Source organism: Dipodomys spectabilis, unplaced genomic scaffold, assembly GCF_019054845.1.
Source record: "Dipodomys spectabilis isolate Male_0828 unplaced genomic scaffold, ASM1905484v1 ptg000148l, whole genome shotgun sequence".
NCBI lineage: Eukaryota > Metazoa > Chordata > Mammalia > Rodentia > Heteromyidae > Dipodomys > Dipodomys spectabilis.
In genome coordinates, this window is record NW_024870825.1 from 819,340 (window position 1) to 838,280 (window position 18,941).

Genomic DNA, 18,941 nt, shown 5'->3' on the forward strand with positions numbered 1-18,941 from the left:
TCACAGTATTGTGGGATAGTGATACTTAGTTAAAAGTCACACACACATTTTAACCTTCATGAGGTGCATTGTCATTATTATGGTCTATAAAGCTTATGGTCTCTACAAACTTTGACACTACAGCTATTTCTTCCACATCGGGTGATATGTGTATTTCTTCCCTTTTGCTTAGTGTCAGTGGTTCCCTCTTTCCCTCTCCTTCCCTCCCTCCCATCGCTGCCCTTGAGTTACTTAGTTCATTTTCACCAATGTCCAGTGTAGCTGATGGGTCCCTCAGTTTATATTTTTCACCTGTTTCCCTCTAATTCTGTGCCCTCTTTCTAGCTTCCCTCAGATGTGCATATATATGTTATATATGTGGTCAGGAACATGAAGTCATTTAGAAATTATATGACAAATTAAGTAGAGGTCCTTTATTTCTTGAGTCCTGTTTACATTGTCATATCTCCTTACATTTTAGATTTAACATCCACATATCAGGGAGACCATGTACCGTTTGTCTCTGATCTTGGCTCACCTCACTCAAAATTATTTGCTCTAGTTCCATCCATTTCCCTGTGAATGCCATTATTCTGTCCTTTCTGGTGGCTGCATAATATTCCATTGTATATAGGTACCACAACTTTTGGATCCACTCATCTGTAGTGGAGCATGTGGGCTGTTTTTGTACTTGGCTATTGTGAACAGTGCAGCAATGAACATGGAGGTGCAGGTGTCCTTGTGTCCTGGGTCCTGTTTCAGAGCTCCATTTTCACTCTGCAAATAAGACTGGTCCATATTGGAGGATTTGCTACTCACTAGTAAGTGGTGGCATCTTAGCTGGGGGTGCTGAGGGCTTCTGGCCTTCACCTGGGGCCGGGAGAAAGCTCCACGCATCGTGTTGGCCCTCGTGGCTGATGCACTGAGTAGACAGGAATGTGTCTGTCTTGTCTGGTAGGCTGCACATGTCTGCAAGGCTGCCTCCTCCTGTTTCAATAGTTGGTGTGTCTTTTGTGTGGAAATTCTTCATGTTATCTCACTCAGATCCAAAGGCTACACGAAAGAGGGAAAGCTTGCAGCCACATGGGTAGCACCGGAGGACACTGTGAGTGAGATAAGCCACACACAGAAAAATAGCCGCAGGCTGGGAAGGTGGCTCAGTGGTAGAGTGCTTGCCTCGTATGCATGAGGCCCTGGGTTCGATTCCTCAGCACCACAGAAGCAGAAAAAGTCAGAAGTGGCGCTGTGGCTCAAGTGGTAGAGTGCTAGCCTTGAGCTGAAGAGCTGAGGGGCAGCGCCCAGGCCCAGAGTTCAAGCCCCACAACCGACAGAAAAAAAAAAAGAAAAACAGCCGCCACACACCTTCACTTTGGTGTGGAAGCTAAAGATGTCACCTGCATAGACATAAACATTTGCACAAGCACAGCCATGAGCACTTTGGGGTTGAAAAAGAAAGCCAGAAGTGGAGATGTGGCTCAAGTGGTAGAGCACCAGCTTTTGAGTGAGGAGGCTCAGCAAGAGTGTGAGGCCCTGGGTTCAAGGCCCAGGATGGGCACAGGAAAATAAATGTGTTAGGGCAAGGTTAGGGGCTTTGCACTTTTCCTCTTCACAAAGTTCAAGATGACCCTGCACTCTTCAGCCTGCCCAGCGGCTTGCCTCTCTCTGGCTGCCTGTGGCATCTGAATTTCTAAAGCCTTTGTACTGATGGGAAACACGGATGGGAAAAGGATACAGAGAATTCTTTGCAAGCCATCTGGGAGTTGGCGGGTCCCTGACAACACAGGACTGTATAGCACCTTCCAAGAAGGAGCCTGTCATCTGCTACCTCTCCTGTCCTAACACAGCTCCTACAACGCCTGCATCTTCCCTATGCATTCGAGACATACGTGGCTCGCACGGAGGAACTGGCTTGATGAGCTGTATATAAATGTGTCCCCCCAACATACGGATTCCATTTCCTTTAAAAAAAAACACATGGGCTTCAACATGAGGGAAGGGAGAGGGGTGGGTGGGAAGTGCTCGGCCAGTGTTTTTTGGTTTTGCAGAACACAAAACATTTGTGGAATACTTTGGAGTGAGGGAGTTTGCCAAACCTCAAACCAAAACATGTTCAGGTTTGTTGACCCCTGTCTCTCCCAGAGGCTGGGGAGAGGGAAGGGTGGGGGCTCCGCCACCCCCTGTCCTTTCCTGGGAGCGGGCACCAGGGTCTCCACATTCAGCCATGGGCGTGGCCTGGCTGACAGGTGTCCTCAGGGCAGAGCAGAGAGCTTGGGGACCTCGGCGTTGGAAGAGACTGGCTGCCACTCTGCAGGTCTCATGGGAGACGTGCTCCTGGCTCTGAGCCTCCGCTTTTTCTCCTTCCTCTCACTCGAACCCAAACCCATGAACAATCTGCTGCTGCATCTGGAAGGAACGCCCTTTCAGGCCTGCCTCCCTGCGGAGAGCAGTGTTGTCCACACACCTGTGACTTCCTGTTAAGCAGGCCAGCGTCTGGGGAGTCACTGTCCTCCAAGTGAGTTCTAGCCGATTCATTCAGCCTCACACCCATTCCATCATCTCTAGAGGCATCAAGAAACATAGTCTCTACAATAACCATACAGAAGAGAGGTGAGGCTCCTAGTTGATTCCCAAATAATGTTTAAAAAAAAACACTAAAAATAAAAGACAACATATCGGTTATTTCCTACGATTCAGCTTCCTGCTTGCATGTAGCCATTCGAGCCAGAAGCATACAAATGAGAGCACCGATTCATCCATGCTGCATCTGACATGGGAAGGATCCGGATTTCCCTCTGAAGCTGCTGGTGTGGCTGTACCATCTCTCAGTGCACTTCTGGAAAGGTGTGCGCGTTCAGAGTTTGCAAATCTGCCCAGAGGATGGGGCCACGCCCCTCTGTGCACGCAGTCTGGCTCAGCAAGCTGGGGGCCCGTCCGCTGACCATGCATCTTGGTTCAACCAGTACAGTGACCCACACAGCCCCACACAGTTGCCAGGCCTGCCGCTGTTCTCTAGACAGCCAGCGACTGTGTTTTCCCAGCCCACCTCACCTAGCTCGTTCCCTGGCAACCTTACGAGTACCCTGAGGTTTTGCACACTCTCTGCTTGTCCCTGGCATAGGTTAGGAGCTGTAGAAGTGGTCAGGGCAGCCGTAGGGAGCTGGGCTTCTTTTGGAACCTGGCACAGCTGGACTCCCACTCTCCATCCAGGTTATAGCATTTGCTATATCCACTGACTTGGGGTCGTTTAATGTGCACTTAATGTTATTTTTCTTTGCCTTATTGTTTGTTCTCTGTCTCTGTCTCTCTCTGTCTCTCTGTCTCTCTGTCTATCTGTCTGTCTGTCTGTCTCTCTGTTGTCATGGACCTCTTCCACCATTGTCCTCTTGGCCATGGGGCTTTGCCAGAGAAAGCTGGCAATGGTTTTATTATCTGTGGCTCTTGACCAGGGATGGTGTCATTGAACACAATGACGTCTTTCTAATGGCTAACAGATTGAGTTTGAAATATCTACAAGATAATGAGGCCTGCAGGGGCTCGAGGGGCACGCTTTTTGGTTCTTTGACTAGAAAATGAGCAAAGCAATTAGGTAGCGTAGTGCTCCTTCAACGTTTAACCCAGACCCACAGGGCTCCCAAAGCTTCCACTTACAGCAAAAGAACACCACAACTCTAGCAGGATGATGGGGTTTCTTTTGCTTGAGTTGGACCAGTGGTCCTCAGCCTCTCCTTCTGAGTTCTGATAGATTTTTTTCATCCCCAATCAATTGCATTATTACGTAACTATTAGGATTAGGTCTCATCACTATTTCCATTTTCAGCTAAGGGGGGTGAGGCAGGGAGAAGTTATATAACTTGGCTAAGGTTGCACCTGTAGGAGACAGGGCTGAGATTTGAACCCAGGCAGTCTAGCCTCAGAGCATGCTCTTCATGCAATACTACTCTACCCTTCTGGTGACTACAAATACTAAAACCAAAGTTGGTTTACTCTAGTCCAATGCATCACCAGCTGATGGACTGTCCTTTTTTAGTTTCTAATTTTATTATATCTATAATCTTTAATTAGCTGTTCAAAGGGGTTTCAACTCAGTGTACCAGTTTATGTGTATAATGCATTGTCATAACTCAACTCCAAGGATTATTTTCTCTTTGGAGCCATTCAAAGAGGCATATCACCACAGCTAGTTCACTGTGTAGATACGTGTTTTGAATGATGGCTTGCTTTTTAGACAATTTGCAGACTTCTGATGGGAAGGGTTTTTTGGTTGTTGTTTTTTAGAATATCCTGAATAATGTGGACAGAAAAACAAATTCTCAATCCACTGAAAAAAATGTGAAAGGTTTAACTGTGCCTACTTGGGTGCTAGTAGTTCCTACCTGTAACTCTGGCTACTCAGGGGGCTGGGATCTGAGGATTGTGGTTCAAAGCCAGCCCGGGCAGGGAAGTTCGTGAGAGACTCTGATCTCCACATAAACACCAAAAAAAAAAAAAAAAAGCCAGAAGTAGAGCTATGGCTCAAGTGGTAGAGCACTATCCTTAAGCAAAGAAAGCTCAGGAACAGTACCCAGACCCTGAGTTCAAGCCCCAAGACTGGCACAAAACAAAAGAACAAAGGCAAAAAACAAAACCAAAAAAATCCTTCACCTGAATGGAGAAAGGACAGTCCAAGGTCGCTGAGCTCCCTTGTAAGTAGGTCTGAAATAATGGCATGCTCTGATTTGAGATTTTTTTCTCTCCAAATACTAGAATAAGATGGGAAAGAAAAGGAGATCAGGGCATAAACTAAACAGAGAATAACAATGTCTGAGCATTTCACATGGAACAGACACTCTGTTCCTACCGCTCTCTGCCATCGTTCCCTGAGCTCAGCCTCCCTGACCTAGTCTCAGTTCTTAGAACATTCCTTCCTTGGCCGGAGCCTAGTTGATTGGTATGTTATCCGCCATGCAGTTTCCTTGACTTAGCTCCCCAGATTCCAGTCATCCAGTCCCCAGGGCTGAGGGAAGGATGTAGCCTGATTCTCATGTGTGGGGGTTTCCTGTGTGTCTGTCGGAGATCCTCATGCTAAGGAACAGTTCTTAGGTGACACTAGAGTCAGTCCCTAGGTTTCTAGGGCATATGATATTGCTTCTAGAAGGACAATCTGGCCGCTCCTTCCCTCCCCCTCTCCCTCTTCACAGTTTCTCTAGGTGGAGATGGAGAAAGATTCTTGAATTAGACAAGAAAGAGGAAAGGTTGGGAAAGGCACAGTTGGGACACTGGTATTATGTTCTATATGGTGGAGATCTAGGAAAGATGGATGTGGTGAGTAATACTGTGGCCTTATCCTTTATTTGGGGAGAAGTCAGAACCCTTCTGTCCCCAACGCTAACACTAAAATATCCCTTGTTAAAGATGGATGTACCCATATGTGATATGCTGGAGGCTTTATTATTATTTATTCTTTTGTGCTGGTCCTGGGGCTTGAACTCAGGGCCTCATGGTTTTGCTCATGTTCTTTTTCATTGTTTTTCATTCAAGGCTTGAGCTACTTCCCACTTCTGACTTTCTGCTGGTTAATTGGAGATGAGGGTCTCTTGGGCTTCTCTGCCAGGCCTGGCTTCAAACCACAATCCTCAGATTTCATTCTCCTGAGTAGCCAGCATTACAGGTGTGAGCCCCTGACACCAGACATGGATGTTACATTCTTAAGCTAAAGGAGGCCTCCCTGAGATGTGGCTAGGACACCTCCTGCGGGAAATGTCTGGCCCTCTCCTCATGTATCTGTTGGTAATGGAATGAGAGGGTAAAAGTTATAACAGAGATTGCAGCAGAATGTAACAGAACTTTCTAGTACATGTAAAAAAACCAGAATAGTTTTTCAAGAAAATATACCCACAGAAGCTGGACTAACACTCAGCATTGGGCTGGGCTGAATGTGGTGACTCAACCTGTAATCCCAGCTACTTGAGAAGCGGAGATTCGAAGGATTGTAGTTGCAGGCTGGCCCAGACAAAAACTTTGTGATATTCCATCTCTACCAAGTGGCTGGGTATGGTGTGCCTGTGTGTCATCCTGGCGAACCGGGAAAGCACAATTAGGAGGACTGCAGTTTAGACTTGCCTGGAGGTAAAGTGAGACCCTGTCTCAAAAGTGAAGAAATAAAGTGTGTGTGTGTGTGTGTGTGTGTGTGTGTGTTGGGGGGAGGGTTTGGAGAGTCATGTAAGTGATAGAGAATCTGCTTGGCAAGTACAAGGCCCTGAGTTCAAACCCCACCACTGCCAAAGGGAAGAAAAGCAAAGAGTAGATGATCAGATGTCAGAAGAGGTAAAGGAGACAACACTCAAGATGGGTTTCCAGTATTCAATCAGCTTCATACTTAGGCCTCAGATCGAGCCACATAGTACATGGTCACTCGTTTCCAGTGTACAGTTGGGGTGGTTTAAATCAAATCATTTCTGCAGTTGCTACATAGATCAAAGATCATTTCCTACCTGCTCATTAAACACAGCATTGGCAGTACACTGGTGGGTGTGTGATTGCCACGTTACAGCCTTCTAGCCCTCTATTTTGAGATGAGAGGGCATTGCTCTTTGTCCTCAAGGTAGTGTTGTATTCTCATTGGGATCCCTGAATAGAAGGTGGAGCAGGGTACCTACTCTACAGGGGATCCTGAGAGGTTCTGGTGGGCTGCCAACATTCCAGAACAGAGCTGTAAGAGCTAAGCTGGGCCTTTCTGTTTCTTCTATCCGTCAAGGCTCCACATGGTCCATCAACCCAGCCCTTTATTATTCTAAACTCCCTAACTGCTTGGGCTCTTTCTCTCCATGAATAGTCTCATGTACTATATTCAGTATTAATGTAGGGTGGCTGCTGGGAGATAACTTCTATTCCTATTCTCACAGATTAACAGCTAATAAACACCATGCAACACTCTCTCCTGTGAACCTCTTCTTAAAATACAGAGTTTGGTTTGCCAATGTGGGTGTATTTAAAGCCTCCAGGATTCCAGAGGAGACATTAGAAAGTTAACTTTGCAAGTAAGGGCTGTCCACAGAGGAAACAAAAATGTTCCGAAATAAAGAGCCAATCAGTATGTTAGTAGCTCATTGAAGAACAATCTCATGGAACCCTGTTGTCAGTGAAAAGGAAAGATGGTCTGTTCTCACCTAATGTAACGTTTCTCCTGTCATTCAAAGCATGCAACTCTGTAAATGACTGCCTCAGAGAAAGCAAGGCTGTTCTGAGAAGGGCCCCCACATCCCTTCCAGTGGTATTGCAAAGGAAGGACGTAGGCAATCTACTGTTCCTTACTCTCCAACCTCCCACCTTCCGTAGCACTTATTTTTAACCCAAGAATTGGAAGAAGCTATGTTAAAACTTGAAGTAAAGCCCCAACCAACACCATGTTTTGAGCTATGGAGTGCCAGTTAAGATATGCTGTTATCCAAAACAATGCTGTCAGAATCATGACATAGATGGCTAAGATGGCTACAATGAACAGAAGCTACAATTAACGGAAGGATATAGCAGACAATACACACAACCATCTGATGTATGCAATATTCAACACCAATGGAGAACCTCCGGTGATAAGCAAGGAATATGCTTGTAAAAATACTAGACATTTCCTGAAGCCTGACAGGTTGTGATCCTTGGAAACCTGCTCAATTGCTAAACCATACACAAAGAATCACTGACACAAGTTGAAGAAAGGTTTGTTGTTGTTGTTGTTGTTCTGGCTGGCAGTATAACTTCTGGGACCAAGTCCTTTCTTGGCTTTCAGGTCATTGTTTCTTGCTGTGGTAGAAACTTGAGTGTATCTGATTGCTTATTCTCCTTCTTAGCGTATCCTTCTCTGTTGATTAAGACACCTTCCTTTGCTTTATAATGTTTTCTTGTCTTTTTGAGACTGAGACTTGAACTCAGTACCAGACCCTTTGGTCATTGGCTGACACTCTACCAACTGAGCCGCCAACACCTACTCTATAATTTAACACCTATTAACACCTATTGATGGTTTGAGAGGATTACATGTGGTCTTTCCATGCATGCACACCATGTCCCCTGATAAAATTTACCCAAGAATCCCCCCTCATTTCCTTTCCCCCAATTTTAAAAAACCTTGAAGCCACATCCATATGCGTTTCATTTGCCCTTCTCATACACTCAGTGTGGATGGATTTGTCAGTGGCAGCGTGCGTGGTGACGTGCATGGTGGTGTACATGAGGAGGCATGCAGTGGCTGGGCTGGCAGTATCCTGTACTGGAGAGGCCATCATCACTGAACTCTGCTCAAGGACAGTAGTGACCTTGACTTTTAACACTTCAAATGCTGTTTTTCATGTGCAACAATCAATTCTGAAGAAGGGACAGAGTGAAATTTTGTTATAGTTATGGATTTGTTGTTGTTCTTGTTGTTTTAATGACCTACTAGGGCACCTCTGTTCTTCCTGTAAGCAGTGTATTGGTACCTTGTACTTTTCTAGACTAACTTATCTGGGTGGTGATATCTCTTGTGCATTTAACACTTGCTAGATTAACCATCTTGAAATCAAGGTTTTGTGCTTTTACTGGGCCTTTTCTGCTCAAGGCTGGCTTTCTACCACTTGAGCTACAGATCTACTTCTGGCTTTTTTTTCCTGGTTAATTGGAGATAAGAGTCTCCAATTTTTTTTTCTGCTCAGACTGGCTTTGAACCAAAATCCTTAGAGTTCAGCCTACTGAGTAGCTAGGATGCCAGGTGTGAGCCACCAGCCCCTAACCACCTTTGGCTCTTTAAAAGTCAGCGCAGTTCTTGGAATAATTTGCAGCTCTGTTCTCTGGCTTTCTCCTTTCTCCAGAACTGGACTCGAAGCCATTATGGAGACCTATGCGTTCTGGAGACCGCCTGTGCGCACCCTGACCTTTGAGGACTTCACCACCATGCAGAAGCAGCAAGGTAAAGCCCGGGCCCATCCTCTGCTCAGGAACGGGGCTGGGGAGGGTACTGAGTGTCCTGCATAGCGCCCCTAGCCAAGACAGGAGCTAGCCCAGGGTTCCTGGAACAGAGCAAGCTCGTGGGTGCATAAAGAACCAAAGTGGCAGCTCTTGGCCACACCGGGTCTGGAATCAGCATTTTTCCAGTAGTGGAACTTCTCTGAGGAATAAACCTTACAGTCTAACAAAATGAGCACCAAGAGTGCTGGAGTGAAGGGGGAGTGTCAGGGAAGTGAGGGCAAGGGGAAGGGGAGAGAAGCAGGAAACAAGGAAGGGTTGGAGGATGCGGTCGTAATGTCCCTCCATATGTGAAAATGAAGCCAGGCCAGTGGAGGGGGTGGGTGGGGTGGGGAGAGATGGGAGACAGAGGGAGGAGACAGGTGACATGGATCATGGTACAGTATGCTCATAATCTGACATGTTGTGTTAAACCCCTTTGTGCAACCACTTGAAAATAAGACTTAAGGGCTAGTAAGGTAGCTCAGTGGTAGAGTGCATGCCTTGCACGCATGAGGCCCTGGGTTCAATTCCTCAGCACCACATAAGCAGAAAAGCTGGAAGTGACGCTGTGGCTCATGTGGTAGAGTGCTGGCCTTGAACTGAAGAGCTGAGGGACAGCGCCCAGGCCCAGAGTTCAGGCCCCATGACCAGAAAAAAAAAGAAAAAAAGAAATAAGACTTTAAAATTGTCTTTAAGTATTACACATATTTTCTTTAAGTAGTTGTCCAAAGGGGTTTCCATTCAACACAGATCCCAGATTTTATCTGCATTCAAGGTCCTATCCTGAGAGCCGGAGTGTGTATGTGTGATGGTACTGGAGATGGAATGGTAGCAGTTGTTCAGAGGCACTGGAAAGGATCGTGATTTTTCTATTCCAGTTTTGTAGATGTGAAGAGCCTTAGCTGTGGACAGTGGTGATGAATCCTCAGGCCTTGTAGTTACAGGAGGCTGCTTGCAGGAAGCCCGTGGAAACTTGCACTTGTCTTCTTTCCAAACACATGTCTAAAAGAGTGCTCCTCTTCCCTGGTTGTGCTAAGTGGACTTTGTGCCTCCGTTTTGTGCTGCTCACTCCTTACCCAAAATCCACTGCAATCGTGTTCCTCCTCACTCACTCTCCTTGTTGGCCAAACTTCCTCCAGATAGATTAAGAGGGAGAAGAGTAGCAAGCAGGAGCCAGGGCCAAAGTTTATCCTTCCAAGGCCGCTGGTGGTTAATGTCCTTCAAGTAGGACATTAATTCATCTGAGTTTTGAATCTATTAATGGGTTAAGCCATTGATGAAGTCAGAGCCTGTAAGATCTAATCACCTCTGGAGAGGCCCAGGAGAGGCCCAGGCAGGAGAGGCCCAGGCTGGGCGCCTCTCAATCCAATCAGGTTGACAATTGAGATTAACCAGCAAAATCACTGAGGAAACATTGCAACAGAGGGAAAAAGGAATAGGAACTCAAACCCATAATAAGCCAAGTGCAATTTGGTCTTGTTCTGATGAATAAATCCTGTGCCTCAATTTCTAAATCTGCATTCCAGAATCATCGGTGTGACCCAGTCTGAGAGGTTTTATGAGTAGTGAATCTAAGCACTTTGACAGTTGTGCTGAAAGGTACAATTTGGGAGATACTTGAGCTGGCAAGTTGTCTCCTCTGGGGAAAACAAGATCTGACATTTCCAAAGCCTTCCATTCTGCTCCGATGCTAGCAGACATGGACTAGACACTCGGTGGTTGTCAGGCAATTAAAGCATCAGGATTATGATAGTTGGATTTTTATCAGTTTGATTTGTATTAGAATGAGAAGGGTCAGATGTGAGCAAGTCACAGTAGCAAAATCCTGAGAAGCAAAAATCCAGCCTTGGACCCTGTGAGGTCATTACAGTGATTCAGAGACTGCGTGCGCAGGTGCGCAGATGCGTTGGAGCTCTGAGATGAGGATCAGTGTCAGCTCACGACTGAAGGTGCATGCTGGTGTTTAAGAATTCACCTTTGCAGCCCGGCTGGCACCCTGTCAGGGTAGGGAGAACCTGTCAAATCCATCCTTGAAACAGCAGCACATGTGGCATGCGCAGCACTCACCTCAAAACCCCAAATCAGAGTCACTCCAAAAAACCCCAAACCTTCTGAATGCTGATGTCACAGCACCAGAGGAACCTCACAGACCAGGAATCTTGGTCTCGTGCACAAAGTTACTCAGCATGCAACAATTGCCTCACACAGAAATAACGAGGCACTTCATGTGGTGGCTTGGATTCTGTTCTACAATGCACTACGTATAGGCAAATATTCTAAAATCTGAAACAAACAAACAAAAATCCCAAATTCCAAACACTTCTGGTGCTAAGCATTTCAGATAAGAGTTTATATGATACTCCACTGAGAATTGATGATACATTGTATGTCTTTCCCCAATGTTTCTCATGCTCAGTGAGTCCAAAACTGAGTCTGTAGTCTTCCTCACTGATCCGGTAACTTCTCTGAGAACAGATCCACTGCTCATTTGCTGGATATTTCTCTCCCTGCCCCACTCCAAACCCCATTAGCACAGGGTCCTCCAGTCTGTCCATATTGCTAACTTCCCGTGCTACCACACTCCAAACTGTTACCATGGCTCACCTGGAAAACGATGGAGTCCTCCAGAGTATTTACATCTTCCTTCAAGACAGTCTCCACCAGTGCCCAGCAAAACACAAACATTCACATCAACTCCACATGCCGACTTGCTTAATGTCCCCAGTGACCACTGTCTACTTTCTTTTAGGAAAGATATGTTCTTTCCTTTAGACTGTTGTACAAGGGTGATATGATCTTTCCATGCATGCATACAATGTGTGCTGACCAATCTGTCTCTCTATCATTCTCCTTCATCTCCCTTCCCCCTTCTGAAAACGATTCCATCAGAGGTCATTGTTCTGTTTTCACATGTGTCTATGAAGTACTTCAGCCATGTCCACCCCTTCACCTTCTCTAATTGCCCTTCCAGCTCCCACTGATGCCCACCCCCTAGCCAGAAGCCCTGAGACCAAGCGTGCGCTAACCTTTTCATGGCTTTACCTCTAACATGGAGATAGTGACAATAAGAATGAGACAAGTTACTGCATTGTTTTTTTTTTTTTTCAGTCCTGGGGCTTGAACTCAAGGCCTGGGCACTGTCCCTGAGCTTCTTTTGATCAAGGCTAGCACTCTACCACTTGAGCCACAGCACCAGTTCCAGCCTTTTCTGTTTATATGGTACTGAAGGAATCAAACCCAGGGCTTCATGAATGCTAGGCCAAGCACTCTACCACTAAGCCACATTCCTAGCCAAGTTAATGCCTTAAATAAGGCAATAAAGTGCTTACACAAGCGCTTAGGACTAAATACTCAGTGAGAATTTCCTGTTATTATCCTTGGTTGATACTAGCTTTAGCTGACTCCACTTTGTTGCTTGAATTCCATATTCCCTCCCTCCCTTGTTCCCTTCCTTTCTTCCTTCCTTCCTTCCTTCCTTCCTTCCTTCCTGCCTGCCTGCCTGCCTGCCTGCCTTCCTTCCTTCCTTCCTTCCTTCCTTCCTTCCTTCCTTCCTTCCTTCCTTCCTTCCTTCCTTCCTTCCTTCCTTCCTTCCTTCCTGTCTTCCTGCCTGCCTGCCTGCTTATCTGCCTCTCTCTTTCCTCCCCCGTCCTTTTTTGTGCCAGAACTATGGCTTGAACTCAGGATCTGAGCTTTTTTTTTTTTTTTGCCCAAAGGCAGCACTTGAGTCACAGCTCCATTTCTAGCTTTCTTGGATGGATGGCTAATTAGAAGTAAGAGTCTCACAGACTTCTCTGCCTGGGGGTTGCTTTGAACCTCGGTCCTCAGATCTCAACCTCCTGAGTGTGTAAGAGTACAGGTGTGAGCCACTGGCTCCTGGCTTTGACTTTCATTTTCCAAGCATGCTGTGCTCTTTCTCACACCCACTGCCTTCCACCTTTGTGTCCTTCTGGTGACCGGTTGGATCTATGTATATCTTGAACATTATGGAGGGGGAGGTCCAAGGAGTCTTTCTAAGATTGAAACCACGGGATTCCACATGTGTTGTATTGTGTTAGGAGAAGGGCATTCATCTCAACTAAGAAATTATCCTCAGTCAAGATGAGCAGTGCCAGCCAGGCCCATTCATCTCTGTAGCCCCTGGGCTCGTTCTCTGGGGTGAGTTTGTGACTGCTGATATTTTGCCGTTTTCCTGTCTGAAAACTCGGGGACACATTGTGAATCAGCACTCCTTGGGGACAGATGCCATTGAGTTAGAGGAGAGAAGAATCTGACTTGTGGAACTAAGTAATGACATAGAAATTTACTAGCCCAGATGGGAGTTGGTTTTCTTTTTTTTGAGAGGAGTGGGGAGAAAAGGGAGGAAAAACAACAAATAAACCCAAAAGGAAACTATGTGAAAACCTCCATACTACAATCTGGAAGTGATAGACTTGAAGATGCGAAAGTCAGCAGGTTTGGTATTCAGGATTTTCACGGTCACATTTAACTTGTCTTCACGGTACGCAGAACATTCTAGATTATTGTCCTCGTATGGGATCACTGCTAAACACAGATTCCTTTGGGTGGTTTTGGCTGTTTGCCTTGAGTATTGGAGCCAGTTAATGTTGGATATGAATTTACCTCCTCTTCTTCCACCCCTAAGTGAAATCCAGTCCTGGGAGCTGGGCCTTGGGACACTTGAGAAAGTTCCGCCGCTTATTGTAGTACATGTTAATCATCTCAGAAGAGAAGATGTCAGTGGTCAGAGGGAAATACCCAGCCCCTTATTTGTGATCAGCCAGGTCTGTGTTGTGAGATGGAGACACAGGATGATGCATTCTCAGTCCTAAAGGATCTAGAGCTGGTCCAGCCTATGGGGGTATGGCTCAGATGGTCCAGCATTCCACTCCACAGAAGCATGGAGATGGCTTTATCTGCAACAAAAGGGCTTGCTCTTCTCCTCTGTGGCTGTGGTACCCAGGATGCTCAGCTCCCTGCGCAAAGACCTGTACTCGAGCTCCATCTTTGGGACCCAGATGCCTCAAGATTATCCCCTGCCCCCCTTCTTTCTCTCTCTAAAGGTACTGGAGTTGAACGTAGGGCCTCATGCTCTCCTTTAGCTTTGTTTGCTCACAGCTGGCACTGTACCACTTGAGCCACACTACCACTTCCAGCTTTTTGTTGGTTAAATGGAGATAAAAATTTCATAGACTTTTCTCCCTGGGCTGACCTCAAACCCTGATCCTCAGATCTCAGCCTCCTTAGCAGCTAAGGTTACAGCAATGAGCCACTGGTGTCCAGATATTTTTTCTCTTTATTCCTCTCATAAAAGAGCATAATTAATGTCCACAGCACACACTGTGATAATTGCTGGGCAGTATACAGGATTTCACTTGTTTTTCAATCCTTCCTAGAAGAGAGACATTAGTGACTCCATGTATATGATTATAGAACCTGAAGCTCGAAGAGGTGTACTTGCCCAGGTCCCATAGTCCCTGAGATAGCTGGAATTGCAAACAGGTTTGTCCAGGTGGACACTACATATTTGTTCACTAAATGCATTTACATTGAGAGGACCTGGCAGATACAGAGAGAAAGAAGGGTGAAGGGAAGAGGAGGGCATCAAAAAGGAGAGGCAGTGTTGACGCTTGCTGTGTTCATGTAGCCTGGCCTCCTTTTCTGTGCTGGCTTTTCTGTTTTGCAGGTTCTCTGCTCAGCCAAGTACTAGAATGCAGAGTGGTGGGGGTGGGGTGGGGGTAGGCCATCTCCTTAAGCCTCTTTTTCACTGGCTGGCACTTTGAGTCCTTTTAAGAGTCCATGAGCTATTCAATCCTAAGGGAATACAAATGTTTCTGTATCTCAGCTTGCTTCTTCGCAAAATGAATACCATCATCTTCTCTCTCTTTGAGGAGTTTGGGCACAGTGGTGGGGGAGAAAAGCTATTATCTGTATGGAGTACTTTCTGAACATTTCTTCAAAGTGGATAGAAGCCATGTGACCCTCCTTTGGACCAGCTCACCCCCTTCTTCAAACGCTGGTTCATCTGGAAGGAGGCCTCACCCTCCCCAAAGCTCCACAAACAGGCCACCTACTTCTCATTTCCAGTGAATGTCATTGAAAAGCCGAAGCAAGCTGACTATAAACTTTTGAACATGTGCCTCTCATCTGCTTAGCAGAAATCCCTGTAACTTGTTAATAGTTCCCTTCTTATTTTTATTTATTTCATTTATTTATTTATTTATTTTGGGGGGTAGTGAAAACCCACCGAAGCCTTAAATCAGTACCGTTTGTTCCATCTGAGAAAGCCATTTAGAGTTGTAGAAAGTCATCTGCTTCGTTGGACACTTCCTGCTGCAGGGCACCAAGGGTCGGGGCCCCGATGGAGCTGTGTCTACCCCAGGATGGTGGGATGGTGAGGCGGGCTGAACAGGTGGTCCCCACTCCTCAGGGGCCTCATAAACACCAGAGCAGGGAGAGCAGGACGGGCTTTCAAAGAGAGGAGGACCAGGTACATGTCTCGTAAAACACAAATCTCTTTACAGCCAGAGTCAAATTTCTCCATTGGTGCCAGAGCACTTACTGCCGTGCTGTTCCTGGCATTGGGGGTGGGCTGGGGTAGGGGAAAGAGGAGAAGAAACGAAGCTCTGAGCTTTCTCAGGGCACATGGGGAGAGGCCACCAGGCATTCCAGGAGCTGCAGATTCCTTGCAGAATCTCCCCCTTTCACAACTCCTTCGTAGGGTTCCTTGGAAGTTGGCCCTGGCCACTAACACCACACATGACTGTAAGCCTCGGACGCAGCTCCAGTTTGAGAAGGGCAGAAATTGAAGTCCATTGGTTCTTGCCCTTCATTTCACAGCTAAGAGGTAGAAAGAAGGCTGCACTGCTCAAAGTGGGGCAGAGGTCAGGGTACCTGGAATCAGCCTCGAACTCTTCTGACTATAGCTAGCAGTTGGCAATATTCACAACACTGGCTTTATCATATAGAAAAAACAGATCACCTTATTTCCTTTCATAGGAATTTAAATGGTAGAAAGAGGAAGGAGCATCTCCTGAACTTGTCCCATGACAAGTTATTTTTAACCAAGAAAGAGATGATGTTAACTTTGCTTATAAAAAGACATAACTCCGAAATAAAATTAAAGAGCCGTGTATTGTTTTACTTCGACAGTGAGTTCCACTGTCTGCACTAGTAGTGTAGGCTGACATTTTGTGTTTCTCCCTCTAGCAGCTTTCTTCTGAGTTCATCTTTGAGGCCATCTGCCCTTTGACTCTCACCTGGGACTTGCTTTTTTTTTTGTAGAATGTTCTGGGTGTTTTCTTTCTTTCTTTTTTTTGGGGGGGTGGGGGGGGTCCGGTTGTGGGCCTGAACTTTGAGCTTGGGCGCTGTCCCTCAGCTCTTCAGCTCAAGGCTAGCGCTCTACCACTTGAGCCACAACGCCACTTCCGGCTTTTTTTTCTGCTTATGTAGTCTGAGGAACCGAACCCAGGGCCTCAGGCATGCAAGGCAAGTGCTCTACCACTGAGCCACCTTCCCAGCCCCGTTCTGGGTGTTTTCTTTGGGTACCCAATCTCTGGAATCTTGCTGATCTTCTTCAGATTTTCTTCACTGATAAAAAGCTTCATCTTGCTTCTTTCTACCTAAAATGACCTTTATCCTTTTCTGGTATCTAGGTTCTTAGAGTCCTGGACAAACACTGTGGGTGACAGAAAGGGTGCCCCATGCCTTGAGGGGTGGCAGCTGTCCTGTATCTTGACACTGTACTGTAATGGCGGGGAGGGAAAGTTATCAGGGTAACTGCAGGGAAGGTCAAGCAGCCACTCACTCAGGAACTCAGTGAGGACTCAGGCCCAGCATTGACCAGGAAAGAGGCAGAGAGTTGGTGCTCTGCACTTCGTCCTGCTCCTGGGAGAGAGAAGGTCTAGGAAGATCATTCTTTCCACACACCTTTTGCCACATTTTTTTCCCCTTTATTTCCTTTTGGTGCTGTTACTGGGGCTTGAACCCGCAGCCTTAAGCTATCACTTGGCTTGAATGCTGTCTCGTGGTTTTTTTGCTTAAGACTGGTGCTCTGCCACCTGAGCCACAACTCCACTTTCTGGCTTTTTGATGGCTAATTGGAGATCAGAGTCTTATGAACTTTTCTGCTTGAGCTGGCTTGGGAATCTCAATCCTCAGATCTCAGCTTCCTTGATAGCTAGGATTACAGGTGTGAGCCACCAGTGCCCGGCCTATTTCAATTTTCTTTTTTAAAAGTAAGACTTAGTAAGTCTTTTGCAGAAAAAGACAGACTTCAGTGTGCTTTTTTGGGGGGGGGGGAGAATTCATCTTCTTTTACTCTTTGGTAACACCATCCAAGATGAATTGCACTTATTACCTGACTTATGGAATTATAACCTCAGTACAACACCTTAATAATAAAGTAAAATTATATTGATAACTAATATGTGGTCAAAGAGAGAGTGCCACAGTTCTGTCGAAGCCAGCCCCTCTTCACACCTTCAAACGTGTCTGTGTGGTGTCCTGTGCAGCTTGGGTGGGCTTAGACAGACTTGTCCTAAAATTCTCAGTGTCACTTCTGTTTCATTTTTCAGGGGGCAGCACCGGCACGTCCCCAACCACCTCCAGCACAGGGACACCATCCCCTTCAGCTTCTTCTCATCTTCTATCTCCATCTTGTTCTCCTCCCACTTTCCATTTGGCCCCCAACACTTTCAACGTGGGCTGTCGGGAGAGCCAGCTGTGTAACCTCAACCTCTCCGATTACCCGCCCTGTGCCCGAAGCAACATGGCCGCCTTGCAGAGCTACCCGGGGCTGAGTGACAGTGGCTACAACAGGCTTCAGAGTGGCCCCGCGTCTGCCACCCAGCCCTCTGAAACCTTCATGGCTCAGAGGACTCCATCGCTCATCTCAGGAATCCCAGCTCCTTCCTCGTTGTCCAGCAATAGCAAGATGGAAGCCTACGGTGGCCAGCTGGGGTCATTCCCCACTTCCCAGTTCCAGTACGTTATGCAGGCGGGCAACGCGGCCTCCAGCTCTTCATCCCCACACATGTTTGGGGGTGGCCACATGCAGCAGAGCTCCTACAACGCCTTCCCCCTGCACAACCCCTATAACTTGTACGGATACAATTTCCCCACATCCCCTAGGCTGGCCACAAGCCCCGAGAAACTGAGTGCCTCCCAAAGCACTTTAATCTGCTCCTCGCCTTCCAACGGGGCCTTTGGAGAGCGGCAGTACCTGCCCGCGGGGATGGACCACGGCATGCACATGATTAGCCCTTCACCCAACAACCAGCAGGCAGCCAGCACCTGCGATGGCAGGCAGTACGGGGCCGTCCCTGGCTCCTCTTCTTCCCAGATGTCTGTGCACATGGTGTAGAGCGCTGCCAGGACGACATCGAGACCCCCACGGCCTCCTGCGCAGATCCTCCTTTTGGGAGCCCCAGTGCCTTTGGAAAGCAGTAACTATGTTATTATTATATTGTTATTATTATTTGTGTGTGTGTGTGTGTGTGTGTGTGTGTGTGTGTGTAGGAGGAAAACACATGCAGAAGACCCACCAGAGACACTTGGCAGCTGCTGAAGGATGTGAGCGTAAAGCACCCGCAGCTCAGTGGCCACTTGCCTGCTTTCCAAGCCTTCGCTTTAGAAAGCTTCGTCTATTGTCAGAGCGTCCTTTGAAGAGACTGGATGATCATTTTCTGATCATGTTAAAGGAGATGCTAGCAGGTAGACGCCATAAAACCATACACAGGCACGCGCACGTGCACACACACACACACAGAGCCTACCTACCTATACAGAATTCCACACATACATACATCGACACACACCAACTCACACACCCCAACATGCTGCACACTGGCTGGGCGAACTCTGGCACAAGACTCCGAATGGGTGCTTTTCCCAGAAACTGGGCTACAGACTGCAGCATGGACTGCATGCCTGCCTGCCAACGGCTAGCCTCTGTCTGCGGCAGCTCAGCCTTCATCTGGAAGAAGGGCTTCTCTGGAAGCCTTCACTCC

General features: G+C 47.0%; 1 protein-coding gene across 1 annotated transcript in view; it reads left to right on the top strand.

Moving 5' to 3' along the window:
• The window catches only part of Tbx15 (T-box transcription factor 15), a 91,259-nt gene extending 72,964 nt beyond the window's left edge, over positions 1–18,295 (top strand). Inside the window, exons 7-8 of the mRNA XM_042692350.1 lie at positions 8,799–8,896; positions 17,508–18,295. Coding sequence (XP_042548284.1) covers positions 8,799–8,896; positions 17,508–18,295 — 886 coding nt within the window. The remainder of the gene's footprint in view (positions 1–8,798; positions 8,897–17,507) is intronic.
• Positions 18,296–18,941: the final 646 nt, after the last annotated feature.